Source organism: Sinocyclocheilus anshuiensis, unplaced genomic scaffold (assembly GCF_001515605.1).
Source record: "Sinocyclocheilus anshuiensis isolate Anshui unplaced genomic scaffold, SAMN03320099.WGS_v1.1 scaffold1128, whole genome shotgun sequence".
NCBI lineage: Eukaryota > Metazoa > Chordata > Actinopteri > Cypriniformes > Cyprinidae > Sinocyclocheilus > Sinocyclocheilus anshuiensis.
This window is the reverse complement of record NW_015551066.1, coordinates 185695-204230: the sequence shown is the minus strand read 5'-3', so window position 1 is coordinate 204230 and position 18536 is coordinate 185695. Positions and strand designations below refer to the sequence as shown.

At 41.9% G+C, this 18536-nt stretch overlaps 3 protein-coding genes across 3 annotated transcripts in view; all 3 read left to right on the top strand.

Annotated features, from left to right (window-relative positions):
* The window catches only part of cep97 (centrosomal protein 97), an 11405-nt gene extending 6701 nt beyond the window's left edge, over nucleotides 1-4704 (top strand). Inside the window, exons 7-10 of the mRNA XM_016452024.1 lie at nucleotides 142-251; nucleotides 3006-3582; nucleotides 3787-3862; nucleotides 3940-4704. Coding sequence (XP_016307510.1) covers nucleotides 142-251; nucleotides 3006-3582; nucleotides 3787-3862; nucleotides 3940-4227 — 1051 coding nt within the window. The 3' untranslated portion in view covers nucleotides 4228-4704. The remainder of the gene's footprint in view (nucleotides 1-141; nucleotides 252-3005; nucleotides 3583-3786; nucleotides 3863-3939) is intronic.
* A 508-nt stretch (nucleotides 4705-5212) lies between these two features.
* Nucleotides 5213-14877, top strand: nfkbiz (nuclear factor of kappa light polypeptide gene enhancer in B-cells inhibitor, zeta). Its single transcript, XM_016452025.1, has 12 exons — nucleotides 5213-5466; nucleotides 5844-5925; nucleotides 6009-6046; nucleotides 6140-6234; nucleotides 7625-7911; nucleotides 8049-8154; nucleotides 8271-8417; nucleotides 9200-9263; nucleotides 10130-10293; nucleotides 12015-12125; nucleotides 12194-12361; nucleotides 13846-14877. Exons 1-12 carry the CDS (start codon nucleotides 5313-5315, stop codon nucleotides 13888-13890), a joined length of 1461 nt encoding a protein of 486 aa, XP_016307511.1. The 5' UTR covers nucleotides 5213-5312; the 3' UTR covers nucleotides 13891-14877.
* A 2261-nt stretch (nucleotides 14878-17138) lies between these two features.
* The window catches only part of eed (embryonic ectoderm development), a 7781-nt gene continuing 6383 nt past the window's right edge, over nucleotides 17139-18536 (top strand). Inside the window, exon 1 of the mRNA XM_016452026.1 lies at nucleotides 17139-17380. Within this exon, the coding sequence (XP_016307512.1) occupies nucleotides 17276-17380 (105 nt within the window). The 5' untranslated portion in view covers nucleotides 17139-17275. The remainder of the gene's footprint in view (nucleotides 17381-18536) is intronic.

The window sequence follows — 18536 nt, the reverse complement described above, 5'->3', positions numbered from 1 at the left end:
TGTGAGTGTGAGTGTGAGTGAGTGTGTGTGTGTGTGTGTGTGTGTGTGTGTGAGAGTGAGCGGTCAGTAATACATGTGTGTATGTGTGTGCGTGTGTGAGCGAGCGGTCAGTAACGTGTGTGTGTGTGTGTGTGTGTGCAGACAGCATCAGAAACAGCTGCAGCAAACACGTCACTGCTGCTCGAGTCCGTCTCGCCCCACGCATCTCAACGTTCACAAGAACACAGACGTGGATGTCATCGCTCAGGCAGGTCAGATCAGTGAAAGACTCACGCTGAAATCACTTATTCACTGTTCTATGTGGTTTTCAGCACAAATGTCTGCATCTCTTTCACCAATAACCTGCAATCCAGTTAAATGGGCACAGTGCTGACATTGCACCGCATCTTCAATATTTGAATGAAGTCATTGATGTTCCTCTCTAGAGGCATCTTTACACATGCTCTTTACGGTATCGCAGTGCTGGGTAAATGCATTTATGCCACCTCTGAGCAGTATTAACCAGTCTGTGTAAAGACACTTAAAATGCCACCTCTGACCCTTTGCAGTGACAGTTTGGCAAATGTGAACGTGTAATGCTCATTATAGATGCTGCTTCATTCAAGATAAAAATGCCTGGCTAATAAACCCCGGAGGTGAATTAATGTACCCCATGCTGTATATAAAAAGTGCACTTTTTTAAACAATCATTACAGAAATCATTTTAAAGACATCGCCATCGCCCATGTTTGAGAGGAAGGATATATCAAACAAGAATATTTGAGTTAAATGAGATGAAATGATTCCATTTATATGCTTGCATCTGTCCAGGGTGTCCGCGGGTCCTTAAAAAGTCTTAAAATGTCTTAAATAACGTTTTCCTACTATAAGGCCTTAAAAAGTCTTAGTGGTATTAAAAAGGTCTTAAAAAGTCTTAAATTTAACTTGTTCAAATCTGCAGAAACCCTGCTGTCATTTGGGTGCAAATTGACATCAGTGCTATTTTTAGTGTCAGGTTTGAGTCATTGCCTGATTTCTGTTGTTAAAAGTGTAGATAGACATCTTTTTCCTATTATTGACCAATTTCTCTGCTATCCCAGTTCTCAAAAAGTTTTGAGAAATTATTTGTACGCAGGCTTGATAATTTTAGGGCTGCAATGATTCCTCGATTCTATTCGAGTATTCAATTAAAAAAAAAGAAACCATTTAATTTTGCCTGTGTCGAGTAATCTAATAAATACCGGAAGTGGCGCATTTCACGGACGAGAATCCATGAAATGCATTATTAAACTGTTTTCCAAGGCTGCATGATATATTAAACCCATTTAAAAATCATAATAAAGCATAATGCTATTGTGAATTCACAAACGCTACGATTCAATTAAATAAATGTATGCGATGCAGGTTTAATATGTGCTTTAATTATTTACATGCATGTAGGTTACGTGCGTGTGTATCAGAGCGGCTCCGTTCACAGTAAACGCTGCTCCACACAAACTCTTATCATTTACACGTGTGGAGCGTCTCAAACTCCATCTCTGCATGTTGTTGTCAGTTTGGGTTTATTATAACGTTCATCTGGGAACGCAGCGTGTGCAGGTGAATGGCAGTGATGGAGCTGGTAGAAGATATTTTCACCCCAGTGGATTATACTGAATACACTGTGGAGGTGAATAAACTTCAGACACTATTGATTGTTTATTAATGAGGAAGCTGGAGAGATGTGGTATAAGAGGAAAAGCCTTCTCTTGGTTAAGAAGTTACTTTGATGATAGATATCAATTTGTACAAATAAATAATAATACATCAGATTTAATTAAAGTCACTTGTGATGTTCCACAAGGTTCGGTGCTAGGCCCCTAATTGTTTGTACTTTATATAAATTATATTTGTAAAGTGTCTCCAGCATTACAAATTGTTCTGTTTGTTGATGACACAAATTTATATTGTTAGGGAAAAAATTTGGAACAGATTCTGTATACAGTGGAAATCGAATTGATAGTCTTAAAACAAAAAAGTAGTATGATGATAATTGACTTTAAATAAATGTAACTAAAAGTTCATAATAATCAGTAAACAAAGTAATAACAAAGCTAAAATTAGAATTAATAATGAAGAAATAAAAAGAGTGTATGGGAATACATTTCTGTGTGTTATAGTAGATCATTCATTGCAGGAAATCCATTGTAACAGTAAGAAATCTGAATCCATCGCAATATTAAATACCAAATAAATACATGTTTCAAATCAAAACTCACATAGATTGTACTGTTAGGTCATAGTTCCATACATGAATTATTGTGTGGAGTTATGGAGTCATACATATAAAACTCTTAAAAGCAGTATATACATTACAGAAGAGAGCAGTTGATTGTAAAACGTAAAAAGTGAAAATACAGACAAAGATAAAACAAAACAAACTGAAAAATTCAACAAGTAAATAGAAAAATAAGACAATTACAAAATAATAATAAAAAAAATAAGCTTTAAGGGAAGATTTACATCACTAAGGGATTCTGCTTGCCTAATCTCGGCAGGCAAAGCATTCTAACATTTTGGAGCAATTGAAGAAAAAGCCCCATAGACTTTAAATGAGTAAACGGAACAATTAAAAGGCCAGCTTCAGAGGAGCAGAGATCACGCGCCGTTGTGTAAAAGGGTTAAAAGCTCAGAGAGATAATGAGAAGCCAAACCATGCAAAACCTTATATTTTACACGGCGTCTGACGAAGCCAGTGTAAAGACTTCAAGACAGGAGTGATGTGATCCCTTGTCCTGTTTCCAGACAGCATTGAGCTGAATTCTGAGCCAACTCTAATCTATTTAGGGAAGCTTCTGAAACCCTGGCCAGCAAAGCATTGCAGTAATCAATGCGAGAAATACAAAGATGTTAATGAACTTGTGTTGTTGTAGAGTCTAGTTAGTTCTTTCATTGAATCAGGCACTAATTAATCTTTAGTGAATCTGCCCTTCAGTGTTTTTCTGGCATTTTGTCCGGTAGTGATTCGTTCTTCATTATGATTGTAGATGTGGATCCAGGAGTTCAGGTAAACGCGTGGATGAGCTCTGTGTCTTCAGCCATGATCGCTGCGGCTCGTCTGCCGCCCGCCGCTGAAGACGGGATGATTCTGGAGGATGTGCAGACCGATGAGGAGAAGCTTCATGGCAGTCTGCTGTCCTCTGAGTCTGCTTTCTTGCCCTTTAACCCTGCTGTTCATCCAGCTTCAGCTCCTGACAGCGGGGAGGAGGAGTTTGATGATTCTCTGGCTCCTCCCACATCAATACAGCCCCGCCCATCGGAGGAGGAGTCAGTGGGCGGAGCCGTCCTCAGCTCTCTGACGCACGGATCGGATCATGCGGAGCGGACTGACAGAAGTGGTGATGCTGTGCTACAGAACGGTTCTGCGGAGGACTCAGACTGGACTGGGACGCAGAAAGCTGCTGCGCTGCAGTGTGAACCGAGCGAAGCAGCTGTCAGGATCCAGTCGTGGTGGAGGGGTCACTGGACGCGGCTCTGCCACCCACAGGCCAAAGAAGTGCGTGCTGAGATCCGCTCGCGAAGGATGCAGGATCACATCGTCCACCTGACCGCGGAGCTGGAGAGGTCAAGCTCTTCACTGTTTACATGTTTGTGCATCAGGTTATGAGCTGGAAAGGGATGCAGATTTATCTGAATCATTCTGGTTTATTTGTGAATCACTGTTTTATTCCAGTTGTTAGCCGATTAGTTCAAACGTAAAATCAAGTTCAACAATACTGTAAGCTGAAACCGTGTAAAGTGTTTCGCAGTAACTCGTATGTTTTGCAGGGTGCGCAAGCAGCAAGAAGAAGAGCGACTGCAGAGACGTGTTCAAGAAGAAGCTGTTAAGTTCCTGTGGAAGCAGGTCGGTGTGAAGATGAGGAATGATGAATACTGCTGTGTCCTGCTGTGAATACACTGTGTGCTGTGTTTGTGGAGCAGCTTCAGGTGATGCTGGAGTGGCAGTCGTCTGTGAAGGAGCGGCTCAGTGTGGCACAGAGTTCAGCGTCAGATCCCAGCATTCCCGCAGAGACTCCTGTCCGCACGGAGATCTCCATCCCGGAGTCTGGCTCTCATTCCCCGGGAGAGCGAGCAGCGGGGGACAGTGTGCTGGAGCAGACGACAGAACAGCAACACCTCCAGATCCATCCCATCTCTCTCCTCATGGGAAAGAAGAGTGCTTGTCCTGACCGGAGTGGAAGCAGACGTCGCGCTGCTGAAAGTGTTTAGGAATCACAGGACTCTGCCGGACTCGTGTGCCCTGCCTCCGGCTCTTCTTGAAGATCAGACACTGTTTTAATCACTGGCCTTCAGCAGACTCGTAGCCTTTATCTCCATGCTGTCAGCAGTCAGACACGGAGTGAAGAAGCTCGTGTTTAACTGCACAGTGCTGCCTTTGGGCTTTCTAACACTGCTGGATATCAGCAGACAGATTTCTGTCTTTACACACCCAGGGAGCCAGGCTCTTTCAGTGCACTTAGCAGTAGACTTGTTTCCTTTGGAACGACACGACCAGACGTAGCCTTGAACTGTGGAGGAGCACGTATGTATGTATGTATGTGAAATTAATGTGAATTGATTTGATAGTCTGCTGCAGTTCAAAGCTACTGAGAGCTGTAAATATTTCTGTGTGTGCGTCTGGATATTTACAGTTTGTGCTGCAACTAGTGTTCAGTGTGGCATATGCAAGTTTTTATTTATTTTACATTTTTATTCTTTTTTCTATGTTATATATTTTAAAATTCATTTTTGTAAATAAAGTTTGACTTTCACCATTGTGGTATTTTGCATCAGTACTTCAGCACAGAAAAAGTGTGAAACACTTAGGATTACTGTGAACTATAACAATATTTATATTACAGTCACGTCTTGCAGCTGGATCTCTAACTAACACTAGATGGAGCTCATGATATAGACTACCATTATTAATTAATTCATTCGCTTTTATTAAGAATTATAAAATAAAGTAATTTAATTACTTTGTCTAGTTTCTCTTGGTTGCTCTTGCTGAAATAAAACGGTCAAGTCATCAAATGTTAATAAATGTTGGCTGGATTGGATCAGTCAATACAAGCCGAAACGTTCCGTTCATGAAGATCTCGATGGTTCTTTGTTCACTGATTAGATTTACACTAAAACAAGAAACCTCTCGTGTTGTTTTGATGACATTTTAATTGTTCATGGTTTTGGATCGCGGAATGCTGAAGGAGCGTCGTGACGTCACGCCACACGTCACTCGCGAATAAGTTCATCAGCGAGCGTTGCGTCGCGTCATTCAGACCCAACGCTCGCTCGCTCGCGCGTCACAGCAGCAGATGATGATCATCGACGGAGTTAGTGAGGGATTGTCCGGTGTTCTGGACCGGGACAGCGATGTGATGACCAGTCCGGTGCACCTGCTGTCGTTCTACCGGTGCGCTTCTCCCGCGGAACCGAATCTGTCTGACTCGGATCAGAGCTGGAGCAGCGGTAGGGACAATTATTAATTACGACACCCTTCTAATATTTAATTAACCATACTGAAGTGCTGTGTTTACACGGACCGTGTCAGGAAAACTGCTGGAGAATAAAACCTGCAACGTTAGTTCAGTTCGGTTCAAGTGTAAGTTATTTGTAAAGCGCTGTTCACGATACAAATCGTTGCAGAGCAGCTTTACAGAAAATGTAAGTTTCTCTATTATACATCAGTGGCGACTGTGTCAGGCTGATGTCCATATATCATGCAGTTAGTTAATGACGGTGATAGATCGATGTGTGTAATCACGGGAGACTGTTTTCAGTGGCTTTCAGAGGACAGCAAACTGATTAAAGTAAATAAAGTTTAATCAAAGCGTTTTCCTTCTCAGTGGAAGCGTGTTGTTATCAAGGCGTGCGCGTGAAGAACTCCATCAGAGAGCTGATCCTGCAGAAGCACAGCCAGGTACAGCTCATATTATCACAGGTTTATGACATGATTTGAATTAATCCACTGCTGTTTTTTATGCTGTTGCAAATGAATTATATGCTTCATCACAGGCTCAGCAATATCAAGTCGAAAATGAATGTCCAGGTAACTGCATCAATTATGCACTTATGATTTGTAATAGAAACAGGAAGTCGTTTGTCAAAAATTACCGGATAATAATTTTCTATTTCATTGTAGCTATAATGCATGCGCTGCAGAGAAGGAAGAGGGAACTGGAGAATGTGTGTCTCTGTCCTGGGAAACGACTGCGAGTCGCAGACGCAGACGGCCTGGTGTGTTTCACTGCTCCATTATCTGTTTTTAGCTCCGCGCTCTAGATTCTGAGGCCTGTCAAAGACACTGACATCTGTCTGCAATTCTGCTGGAAAAAGATCCGTGTGGGTTTTATTCCAGTGTTTCCCATATTTATATGAACATTAAAGCATGTCAACATATTCTGTTACACCAAATGCACAAAATAATGATCTTTAAAAAAGCATCATATGACCCCTTTAACACTTTGACTTCATTGAATAAACATGAGCGCTGCATGTTTCAAAATCAAAACACGGCGCGGCTTCTTTTCTAAGAATGTATCTTTGACTGTCTTCAGAAAAGCCTTGATGTCATTTTTATTTCATCTTTTTGATCAACTATAATGGATCAATAATATAATATTCTGGCGCTCCAAACCACCGCCCAATGAAGCTTTCGCAAATTATGGGAGTAACTTCTGTTTACACTGTAAACAATCAGCCAAAGGTTTGCTCTATGAATGCAATAATGAGCATTTTCAAAAACTGAGTACAATGAGGTGACATTATTTTACTCGCCCTTCAACCATCGATCATTAAAAGCAAATTTAAAAGTGTAAAAGCATTAACAAATTACTTTCAACACACCACGAATAACTCGTAAAGATTCCCCTTCTATCCACAGCAATATTAAGGACGTGTTAAATATCATTATAGTAATGTCTATATTTCGTAACAATTACATTTTACAGCATTCGTGTGAAAACAAACCTGGAAAGAGACGTGAGGATTTGGGGAGAAAATTGAAAGATTCTTATCGCGTTCCAGGGAATTATTCGTGGTTTATATCCTAAATTAAATCGGGAGAGCAGAGCACAAATGCACAGTATATGTCTTTTTTCTTTTACTTACGGTGGATATTGTTGTTATGTCACGTCACATTAATATACCAAATGTAACATTATTCTCCTAACTTCTGAAAAGAGAAAATGATGGATAAGGATTATTTGTAGCGCAATTTGAAATGATTTGTTGCAGTCTTTTTGAGTGAAACTTCCCCAAACCGGAAGAGCCTCCCATAATGTCAAACGCAGTAGGCTCGTTAGGAGAAAGGTGGATAGCGCCTCCTGGTGGCAGAGAATGAATTCACATTTTCAATCAGCCTGTCTGCTGTATGTATATATATATATCTCTCTATCCGTCCCCCGGGGGAAGTGTCCCACACATAGAGTGTAAGTCTGTGGGAAACACTGCTATACAGTTTAATTAGAATCACAACAGAGCAGCTCAGAATCTCTCAGAATGTTTTAGATGAGCAGAGAAACACTGGTGTAGAGCGCAGTTGACTTTAGACTCTAAATAATTAGTGTAAGTGGGTTTACATTCGATGTCCAGAGTATGAATGAAGCCGCTTGCTCCGTGTCTCTAGTTTCCGTGCGGCGAGGACATGTTCTGTGACGCTGAGATGCTGGAGGACATCAGGGACGTTCTGTCCAAACAGCGGCTCTCCATCGAGTCTGTGACGGTCAGAGGCTCTCCTCAGGATCTGTGCGCTGAAGCCCAAAGCCATCTGAACACACAGCCTTCCTCGTGCGGCCTCAGCCTGACCGCTGCGCCTCCGGTCTCCTTCTTCCAGTGGCAGATCCAGCAGGAGGAGGTGAGACTGGCAGCTGTGAGCCACGAGCAGCTCACCGCTCGAGACGCAGACGGAGACACGTGAGTGCTCTTACATGCATTACACACTTCGATCAGTGCTGTCTGAGCTCTCACAGGTGGCTAGGCTGTTCTGTTGGATCACATGTGTTCAGAGGAACGTGGCCTCGAGTCGTTAGCTGACTGTCGACTGATTACAGGTTCTTGCACATCGCGGTGGCTCAGGGCAGAAGAGCTCTGGCGTATGTCCTCGCCAGGAAAATGGCTGCCATCGGCGTGCTGGACATGAAAGAACACAACAGCCGGGTAGAGCCAAAAACACTCCCATTGCAGCCATGAGCCTGTCTGTGTGTCCAGCTCTGTCAGGAACACACCTGCGCACACGCCCTGTGATTAACAGTGATTCACGCTTGTCCTCGCAGAGCGCCTTCCAGCTGAGCGTCGCTGCAGACCAGCACCTGATCGCTCAAGACCTGCTTGTGCTGGGAGCCGAGCTCAACACCAAGGACTGCTGGGGCCGGGCCCCGCTCCACGTCTGCGCAGAGAAGGGCCACTGCTCCAGCCTGCAGGTATATGCTCACATCTGGAGGTGTTCTCAAACACTAGATCATCAGATTTAACTCTTCAGACGTTCACAGTGGCTAGATTAGACATACTGTGTGTGCCTAACATTTCATTCAGTTTGATGAGTCTGTTTTTCTATTTTTAAGCAGCCATCTGTCCAATGAAGTGAAACACCTTAAAGAATCAGAGCATATGATCTCAGCTAATATTAATAAAACAAATAAACCTGTGCATTCAGAATGATAACGGGTACAAGGCTCACTGCAGTCCACACATAAACACTCTCGAAAATTGTAATTGATAATTGCATCTTGGTTTAAGTACACAACCACTAACTGACCAGTTAGATGTTGAATAACTAGTTGACTAGCTTGGCCTGTCCCTACAGTCATTAACAGCACAGTATTTCCTTATTAACCTGCGTCTGCATCTGTTAGCCGCTGTTTTTCCTCTTATCATTTTCTCATCTTCTATCAACAGTCCTCGTCTATCATTCTGTCAGATGCTCAGTGTTTATTTAACCAGCCGCTAACTGACTTCCTCATAACATGCTTAACTAATATGCATTTCCTCAAAAAAGAGTCACGCAACACAGGCAGAAATTCCCTCTCCTGGCCGCACTACACAGCTCTTTTGATAAGATTTCTGTCAGACATTAACTGTCGACGAGTCGTGGCACGCAACCATCCGCTTCTCCCAGAATGCCATGGGGCAGTACGTGTTGAGATCTGTTTTCTAGAGCTTTCTTGTGAATGGTGTGAATAGCAAACTCACGGTTTCTCCTCAGGCCATCCAGAGATGCTTGCAGACGAGCCGTCAGCCGGTGAACGTGGAGGTGGTCAACTATGACGGTCAGTGTCTTTGAGAAACGGCTCATCTGTGCTCTAGGGCTGTCAGAATGGCTGAAAAACTACATTTTGTACTTAAATATGATCAATATATGAATTATATACAAATTTAAAATGCATAATTTCAGTTCGGGGGATAAACGCTTTTGGCTTCTCTCCTGAGGCCACAAGAGGGCGCATAAAGCTAAATATTACTAATGCACGTCTCTCCAAAGCAATAAAATAACATGACTATCTTAGAAAAAAAGTGCATAATGTTTAAAATAATGTTTATAAACCAAGTATAATTAATTAGGTTGCTTAAACAATTAGAAACAAACCAGCATCATGTCTGTATGCAAAGTTTAATACAAAGGACCAAAAAACTAATAACAAAAGAGTACTTTTTTCATTTAAAAACATGAGAAGCAGTGGGATGGGGAAAAACCGCCATAAAGTTTGAGACATGTTTTTTAAAAGTTGAACTTATATTAATTTTACATGGTTTTCTAAACATGCGTCTCTCAGCAGGGATAGATGTCCCTCTAGAGAAAGCGATATATAAGCGTTCTGTGTGAATGGCTTCAGTTTTGCCGTTAACAAGATCTTCTCCGTCTGTAGCCTAAAGGATAACAAAAGCATTAAATACATCGACACTTACATCGTCATCGCATCTCGTGCGCCGCTGATAATAAGGCAGCCTGACGCACACCTAACATTCAAATGCTACGTTTTTGCATTTAAATGTGGATTTTTATTTTAAATTTGACAAATATTCTAAATTCAAATTTTTATTTGACAGCCCTACTGTCCTGTTACTTCATGTAATGCATTCTCACACGGCTGATGTTGGAGCGCAGTAAAGCATGCGGAGTGTTGTGTGTTTGCAGGACTCACGCCTCTCCATGTGGCGGTGCTATCCCACAATGCCCTGCTGCAGGAGCTGAGCCGTGGCCCTCCGTCCGCTCAGAGTCCGGCTCTGCTGCAGAAGAAGAAGCTGCTCTCTGAGTGTGTCAGCACTCTGCTGCTGATGGGCGCCTCGCTGGAAGCCAAGGTTTGTAATGGCTTTACTGGTTATAATGGGACTTGTATTGGTTTTAATGGAGACTGTAATGGACCCTGCGGGTCTCTACTGGTTACTGGTCATCTTCTGTTGGTGGTTTGTTAAAACCAATAAATCCTAATGGAATATGTTCCAAAACACACTACAGAAAACCATTTTTTTATGTTTTAATGGTTAAAAGTTGATGGTTTGTAATGGTATTTGTAGTGGAAACCATTAGAATTTCTGGAATTTCTTAGGAGTTCTCGTCACTGCTCCTAACGTTTCACAGATTTAAGGCTTGTTCACACCGGGACGAATATCGCGCGCGATTATCTCCGACGTTTAACGCCTCGTGACTAAACAAAGGGCGCCAATGTGAGTGTGCACACCGATGCGCAAAACGCGAGGAGTAAAAGCGTAATTTTTTTTTAAACGCCCCGGGCTCGTTTTTTTGGTTTGACACACCGCGTTAAAAACTGGCCGACCAATGAGATTGGCTCTTTTGTTCACGTGCCTGGAGCTGCTGAAGTTACAGTAAAACACGACTTGGTGGCGCTCAAGCACAAAACGGTCTTGCCGAGCACACATTCATAGCTAACGACGAAGAGGAAGTAAGTAGGCCAAGAAGATGCATCGAGGCAAGATGAATGTAGAGCTGCTGGTCTCATTGGTGTCTGAACACAAAGGGCTTTATGACAAACGCGACAGCGACTACAAAAATCTCGATAAGAGGGAGTTGTTATGGAGGAATTGCAGATCAAATAGGATTCGATGTGTACCGGGGTATTTCTGTTTTTCATTAAGCGCCATCTAATGTCAGGGAGTGAATTTGCACGTTCACTCGGCTCATCGCCAATGAAAATCGCTTGGGTATGAACACAAAAGACGCGTTGAAAAACGTCGGCGATAAGCTCGCGCGATAATCGTCCCGGTGTGTACGAGGCTTTAGAAGCTAGTTTTAGTGCTAGAACGCTTTGTGAAATACTGTTAGAGCAAAAATTTAGGAGTCCTACATTTAGGACTGACACGCCCATTATTTTTAAGATTTTCTCCTAAATCGGCGAGTTATGAGCTACTTTTAACCTTAACTCTTTCCTGGCCAAACATGGAATTTTCCGGGTTTCCGTGTTCTCGCTGTTATACGCTAGGGGGCGCTATTACGCATCTCCTGAATGAGTCTAGAAAGTGCCAATCAAAAACACAGACCAGGAAGACGCAGAAACCAGCGATCTCAGATGTAAGAGCATGCATATGAAAAATAATGCAATTATCAACACTAACCGCATATAAATGAAAACTGCCTAATGTTAGCGAGTGAAATGTGGATCCAGAAAGAGCTGTGCAAGCTTTGGGAGCGCTGATGGAAGCCATCTAATGCAGCTTTGCTTTGATAATATTACTGAATATGATCCAGACGTAGTAGTTGATAAAAATGCAATTTTCTCAGCTTTTTGCTCAAAATGTTGCTTTTTTTATGAAACCTACCTACATTCAAGTGTTGATAAAAAACAATGCTTGAAGCTAGAATAAAACAGATTTTTTGTTTAAAAGTAGAGGCAACTTTTTTCAAAAGCGCTGGCGTGGAAAGCGTTCAGCTGTTTTGTGAATGCAGCCCAGGTGTGCTGTGTGTGTTGTGTGTGTTGTGTGTGCTGTGTGTGCTGTGTGTGTGTGTGTGTGTGTGTGTGTGTGTGTGTGTGTGGTGACTCGCGTGTTTCCCGTGTTTCTAACAGGACTGTAAGAGCGGCCGCACCGTTCTGCATATGGCCGCCGAAGAGGCCAACGTCGAGCTGCTGCGCCTCTTTCTGGATCAGTCCAACTACTTCTCGCTCATAAACGCCAAGGTGAGTGTGCGGTGCTGTGTCCAGCGCTGGTGTGACCTCTGACCTCTGACCTGTGCTCTGACCCGCAGGCGTTCAGCGGGAACACGGCTCTGCACATGGCCAGTGCTCTGCAGGGCCGGCGAGCTCAGCTGGACACGGTGCGACTGCTGCTGAGACGAGGAGCCGATCCCAGCGCCAGGAACCTGGAGAATGAGCAGCCGGCCCAGCTGGTGCCCCACGGGCCTCTGGGAGACCAGGTCAGAGAACCAGCGCTTCTGCGTCTCAAGCTCAGCTTCATGCGTTCACTCGGCCGCCGCTCCAATCTAACATACTGTAGACGATAACACCACTAGTTATTATTAACATTGTATCGTCCATATCTTTGAAAAAGAGCATATGAAAATGAATTGCTCTGCTAGCAAGTTAATTTCCTCATCCAAATGCATCTTAATGCAACAGATACCCAACATAAAAATAATATTACAATATTAAATCCGTCGACACAAAATAGCTACGTTTACATGGACACTTTGTGCTTCCATCGGAATGAATTCATTCTGATTGACGAATCTGAGCGTAGTGTTTACATGAACACTAAATAAAGTTTATAAAACAGATAGCTCCGGTGCTTGATTCTGATTGGCTGAGCTGCGTTCGAAGCTGTTGTAAATGACTCTACAAAGTAACATACACCTTTGTTTACGTTTGTGTGTTGCTCGGCAACCACTTTGTAGCAACCACAACTGATTCTGAGGAGCTACATTGTTTGGTGGAAGAATACTGTTTTTATTAATATCATTACACTTTATTTGCTCTGTTTTATTTTGTGAAACCTTACTACGTATATGGAATAACCAGTTTATAAAAGCAATAATCCCCGTGTAGCCGCGGTTTACAGTGAATTTATAACAGCTAAGGGGGTTTTAGACACTCCGCTTCGCGTCACAACGCCCCTTAGCTGTTATAAATTCACTGTAATCCACGGCTTCACGGGGCTTATTGCTTTTATAAAATTGCTTTATTTTATATGTCACAAGGTTCTGATCGGATTGAATCTTTTGACATGCGCACACTTGCTTCTTACTTTATAGACCGTCGTCTGTGGATGAGAGTCTTAAACAAGGACTGCTGGGACGTTGTGCTGCTTTACTTCACAGACGCTGAGTGAAAGCAGAATTTTACAATGACTCAGTAACTCATTTAGGACACTTTATTCACCAGAGCAGCTCTTTTCTTTTTAGGTCACTGCACATGTGCAGTATTTTCCACTTTTCGATCCGACCAAGTGTTTGCATGTCCTCTCGCTCGGATTACAAAAGGAATAAAGCACCCCTTACAATCCAATCGAAATCTGAATCAGAGCTGGCCAATTCAGTCCGATTGACGAGGTTTTATTCAGATTGTGCTTCTAGTCCTATTACGATCGGATTGTTAGAGTCCATGTAAACGCAGCTCGTGATGTGAACGCTCTTCCCGTAATGATGCACAAAGACTTTACTAAAACTCTCTATTACAGCGCTGATCTGATTATAATAATACGTATACGTTAGATTAGTGCACTAGACTGTATTTTCATCATCGTGTGATTCATGTGGACGCCATCGCTAACCAGTCAGACCAGACGATGATGTTTGAGATTCCCTGAGCTGCAGCACTCACAGATTACTCTGAAGCGTTGGAGTCAGTGGAGGAGCGCTGGAGGACTGAATCACTGACCCATGTTTCTCTGTTCTTTCCTCAGGTGCGTGGGATCCTGAAAGGTAAAGGAGCGCAGTCCCGCTGGTGAGAATCGCTGTCAGTCAGGCAGCCGTCTGTGTACACATTCATTTGCCGCCGCAGGCAGATGTCGGTTGTTTCCATGAAACAGTCTTATTGTTCACTACTGAGTAGTAGACGGCACAGGAACGTGAGAGCAACGCTTCAGAAGAGGAATCCAGTGCTATGAGGAAGCTAGGAGGGATTATTCAGAAAGCAATAATAAATGAGGAAGAAAGTAAATCTTCTCTTGTTCGTTAGCAGATCTGAAGCGTTGCATTTGGCTCTGGTGTGTAAAAGTTTGTCAACTATAATCTCTAAACAATCGAACTATATCCGTATTAATATTATTATTACTCTGCTGTGTGTTTTGTCAGAAGGTTAAACATGAGATGATAATCAGTAACTTTAAACCTGTTGAACAAGAACATCCTGATTGTTGACTTCAGGCGTGTTTCAGCGTGTTATTTTGGGACTTTCTTTCATTGATAATTAACTTTTATGAGGTCGTGCCATTCTCCAGAAGTCCTCTGATTATTCAGTTTGATTGACTGCTATTCTCAGAATCAACAGTAAAATCCACATAAAAATAGGCTTAAAGGTGTTTCTTTTTATTGAAGACAGAGCGAGATGGTGTTAGTGCATTATAACATATTACACGTATCTGCATGATATTGCTGATGCATTTTTGTGGTGATGGGATTAGTATATATTGTTATTCTTTCTCTCTTTATGTATGTAAATATAACGTCATTCAGCTTTATTTTTCACTGTGCATCAGGAGCGGGTCGTTTGTGTTTCGTTTGATGTTCTGTGAGTTTAATTGTGAGCTGTAATTCAGTCTTAAATAAAGATTCCTTGTTCTGTTCTCGTGAGAGCTTCAGCCGAGTGTCAGATTTCAGAAGAGTGTCAAAACAAGAGAGCAGAAATCTGATCCAGACCAGGAAATAATTCGGCTGAAACACAAGCGAACATCTTACAGGAATTAAAGTAACAGTACTAAAGTGATTGCTCAGTGTTTATCTGGTGAAGTATTTGTCACGGCCGACTTCATCTGCTTCTCAATGTTGACCTTTCAATGCTTTTAAAGTCATCACAATGACAAAAACCCTCATTCATACACGACAGACCCACGGAAGCCACTCGAAACAGGTGTGAAAAGTATGTTTTATCAGAGGACAGCACGATTACTGTCACTCACAGACGGGAGATTAGTTTCTGGTGAAACTAGAGGAGTTTTGGGAACCAGCAAAAGCCTTTATATCATCAGCTATAACCTCGACTTCTGCACTTCCCTGGATTTTTTCTGTGTCACATTCCAGAATCCTTGTGTTTTTCTGGTCTATAAAAATAATCAAAATAGAAACATGAAACCACAATATTCTCATAGTTTCATTAACCTGAGCCAGATTCTCATTCAGTGTTAGTGTTTACTTGCACATGCCTTCATTTCATAAGTAACCTCTTGTATGATTAAAACAAAACGCTAAAGGCAGGACAACGATTATTCAAGTCAAGATCATCCACTCTTAAAAGTTCAGTTTGTGTAAATGTGAAGACGTTCATTCTCGGTAACCGCAGTTTGCTTGGTCTGTGTTTCTTAAAGAATAATCTAATAATAATCAAGCCCGGTTTGAGATTCAATCTCTGAACGTCTGATTGCTCATTCACTTTTCTGAATATTTGCCCGCATTGAGTCTGCTTACAGCAATGGCCATAAACTGTTAATAAGAGTTAATAATTAATACAAATCAATCTCAGGACACGATCAAACCCAACCTTGTGAAGCTTTATTCATGCGCTTCATGTTTAATGTGTGCAGTGAAAATAATCTGATGTGACGCTACTGTATCTTAAAATTAATAACTTCCACAATATTGTTATTTTTGTTGTACATCAAATAAAAGCACATGCCAGATTGTAATTTGTTGGTCTGGTTTGTGTTTCTTCTTCAGTGGATTTTCTGAAAGAGGCTCCACTTCTCCTCGAGTTTAGATGAAAGGTGAAGTGTAAACCGGTGTGTCTGCATGCTTGAGCTCAACAGTCTCTAAAGATCATTCAACAATAGCCTTTGTGAGGTTTACATGCTGGAGGCAGTTTGTGACATGACTTCACGTTATAGCTTTAACTGAACAACACGCTGAACTGACGAGCTAATCATCAACATTATTAACAGCAGGACGCTAAACACAAACGGAGCGACTACAGGAAGCTTTCTCTAATGCCTTTCTGATCACACTGACATTAAAACTTCATTTTTGTTGGTGGGTTCTCGTCACAGCTGATCTGGTCTCAGAGAGCCTCATGGGAACTCCCACTTCCTCCTGCAGGTGCCTCACTTCCTGTCCCAGTCAGATCCCCGCACTGATGTCTTTATATAGCGTATTCCACTCGAACTCATGACACACTCAAAAAACAAACATCTGATTCTTTCGTAATTCTGTTGATGGTTTATTGTTTCGGTCAGCTTCAGTACTACTGTCCAGAAAACACGCTGACCTTTGACCCGGCGGCGTGTGGTTACTCAACAGTGCAATAGAAGCGTTACTCCGGCTCATCTAATGTTAGGCGTCAGTCATTCGAGCATATCGCTGTTCACAACACAGCTTCCAGCTCTACAGAAATACATTCTGTAAATATTAGAATTAACCAAACTGTAGGAGCATCAGAGGAAGACTCCAGAAGATGATCTGCTCGCTCTGGGTCTGCAGCGGGAATATAAATGTGTTTAATACAGCCGGGTGTGCATAAAGACACTCGTGGGTGGGAAATATATAATTTAGTGATTCATGATGAATGAAATGGGTTTGTCAAGAGCCTCAGGATTAACACTAGTTACAAACAGAGCCAATAAAGACTGTGTCAGACTGTCAGTGTTTATGATATATATCTGACTAATAACTGATCAGTTACTCTAGTGTTTGTCTTTCGTTATAATGAACAAACACAGATACTGATGGAAGTCAAAGCTCTAGTTTCCACTGTTCATCTAATCTAGAACACGAGTTAAGCTTCATTAAATATTAATAATCTATAAACTTATATCTGAGTCTTTGCTAAAGATAAACCTGTTATTCGATAAGCCTTCAGTGCGATTTGATTGAAATGCAGTTAAATAAAGAGAGATGTTGACTTGCTCTCCGTCTTCAAAAAAACTAAAAACGTAAAGGCCGTAAAGTATTAGCAGACCTATTAAAACGCTTCTACTAAACTTTGCTCTCAAGCTGTTGCACTTTTCGCTGTTCTCTCGATAACTTTATCGTCTCTGCTCTAGCTCCGGTTTGTAATCACTGCAGCACGAGTGTCTCCCTCTGCTGTCGCGCAGTGTTACCGCAGCTGTCGCGCTGATATGCAGCAGTGTGGCATAAGCGCGCACGCTCCGCTTTCCGGCAGTGTGGCATTGCTGCTGGAGGAAGATGTCTGAATCTAACGCCGAGGCGGGAAACGAGATGCCGAATAACAAAAAGCAGAAATTAAGCAGTGATGAAAACAGCAACCCCGATCTGTCAGGAGACGACAATGTAGGTTAATTATGCTCTGAATGTGTTTAATGTGTGTGTTTGTGCAGCTGCTCGTCAGTGAAGTTTCTCTTTGTCTCTTATCGCGTGTTTCTCTTCAGAGCTAAACTCTCCTCAGGGTCAGTCATCCTGATTTAATGCACTTTTAATATGCTCTGTGTTATGTTATTACACACATGTGACTGTGTGTTTGTCAAGAATAACGTCAGTCTCATCTGACAGCTTCAGTTAGTGTGGTTTCAGGTATTTGTTATATAGATGATGATGATGATGATGATGAAGAAGAACACCGACACTAATGATATGAAGCACGATCGGTTTCTGCGAAGAGGTTTTTGTGAATGCATTAGGTTCTCATAACGCAGACCCAGAGCGTCTTGGCCAGGAGCAAGATAAAAAATACATCTGCACCCAAATCGGGGGCGTCCGATGCTGAGTCTGTGATTAATCGGGCGCCCCAATGTTGATTCCGTGATTAATCGGGTGCCTCGATGTCGATCTAGTGATTAATCGGGGTGGCTCGACGTTTATTCCACGATTAATCGGGCGGCTCGACGTTGATTCCACGATTAATCGGGTGCCCCAATGTTGATTCTGTGATTAATCGGGTGCCTCGATGTCGATCTAGTGATTAATCGGGTGTCTCGACGTTGATTCCACGATTAATCGGGTGTCCCGATGTTGATTCCGTGATTAATCTAGAGCTGCCACTAACGACTATTTTTATTTAGATTAATCGATAAATTAGTCCATAGATTAATCTAAATTATTAATTTCCCACAAAAAATCAACAATTTTACTTAAGAATATTTTATTAAACTATATTTTATTAAACCAAATGAAATCCAAATTTCTATGAAATCCTTTTTTTAAAGCAAAAGTAAAGTGCAGCATAGAGTGCATCTCATAGTCAGAGTTCAGTATTATAGTGTAAGAATGACAACATGTCCACGTGTTCTAGTCTGCTACAAAAAACACTTTTTAAAGGAGTATTTACCAGACTTTATTTAGGAGAAAAATGTAAATGTGCAGTATTTCTGAAAAAAAAGAAAAAAAAAACTTTTTTTTTAAATCAATTAATTGGAGATACTTTTGATTATTACAATTTAATGGAACCATTAAAATGGAATCCAGAAAATAATGGAAAACAGAATTTGGT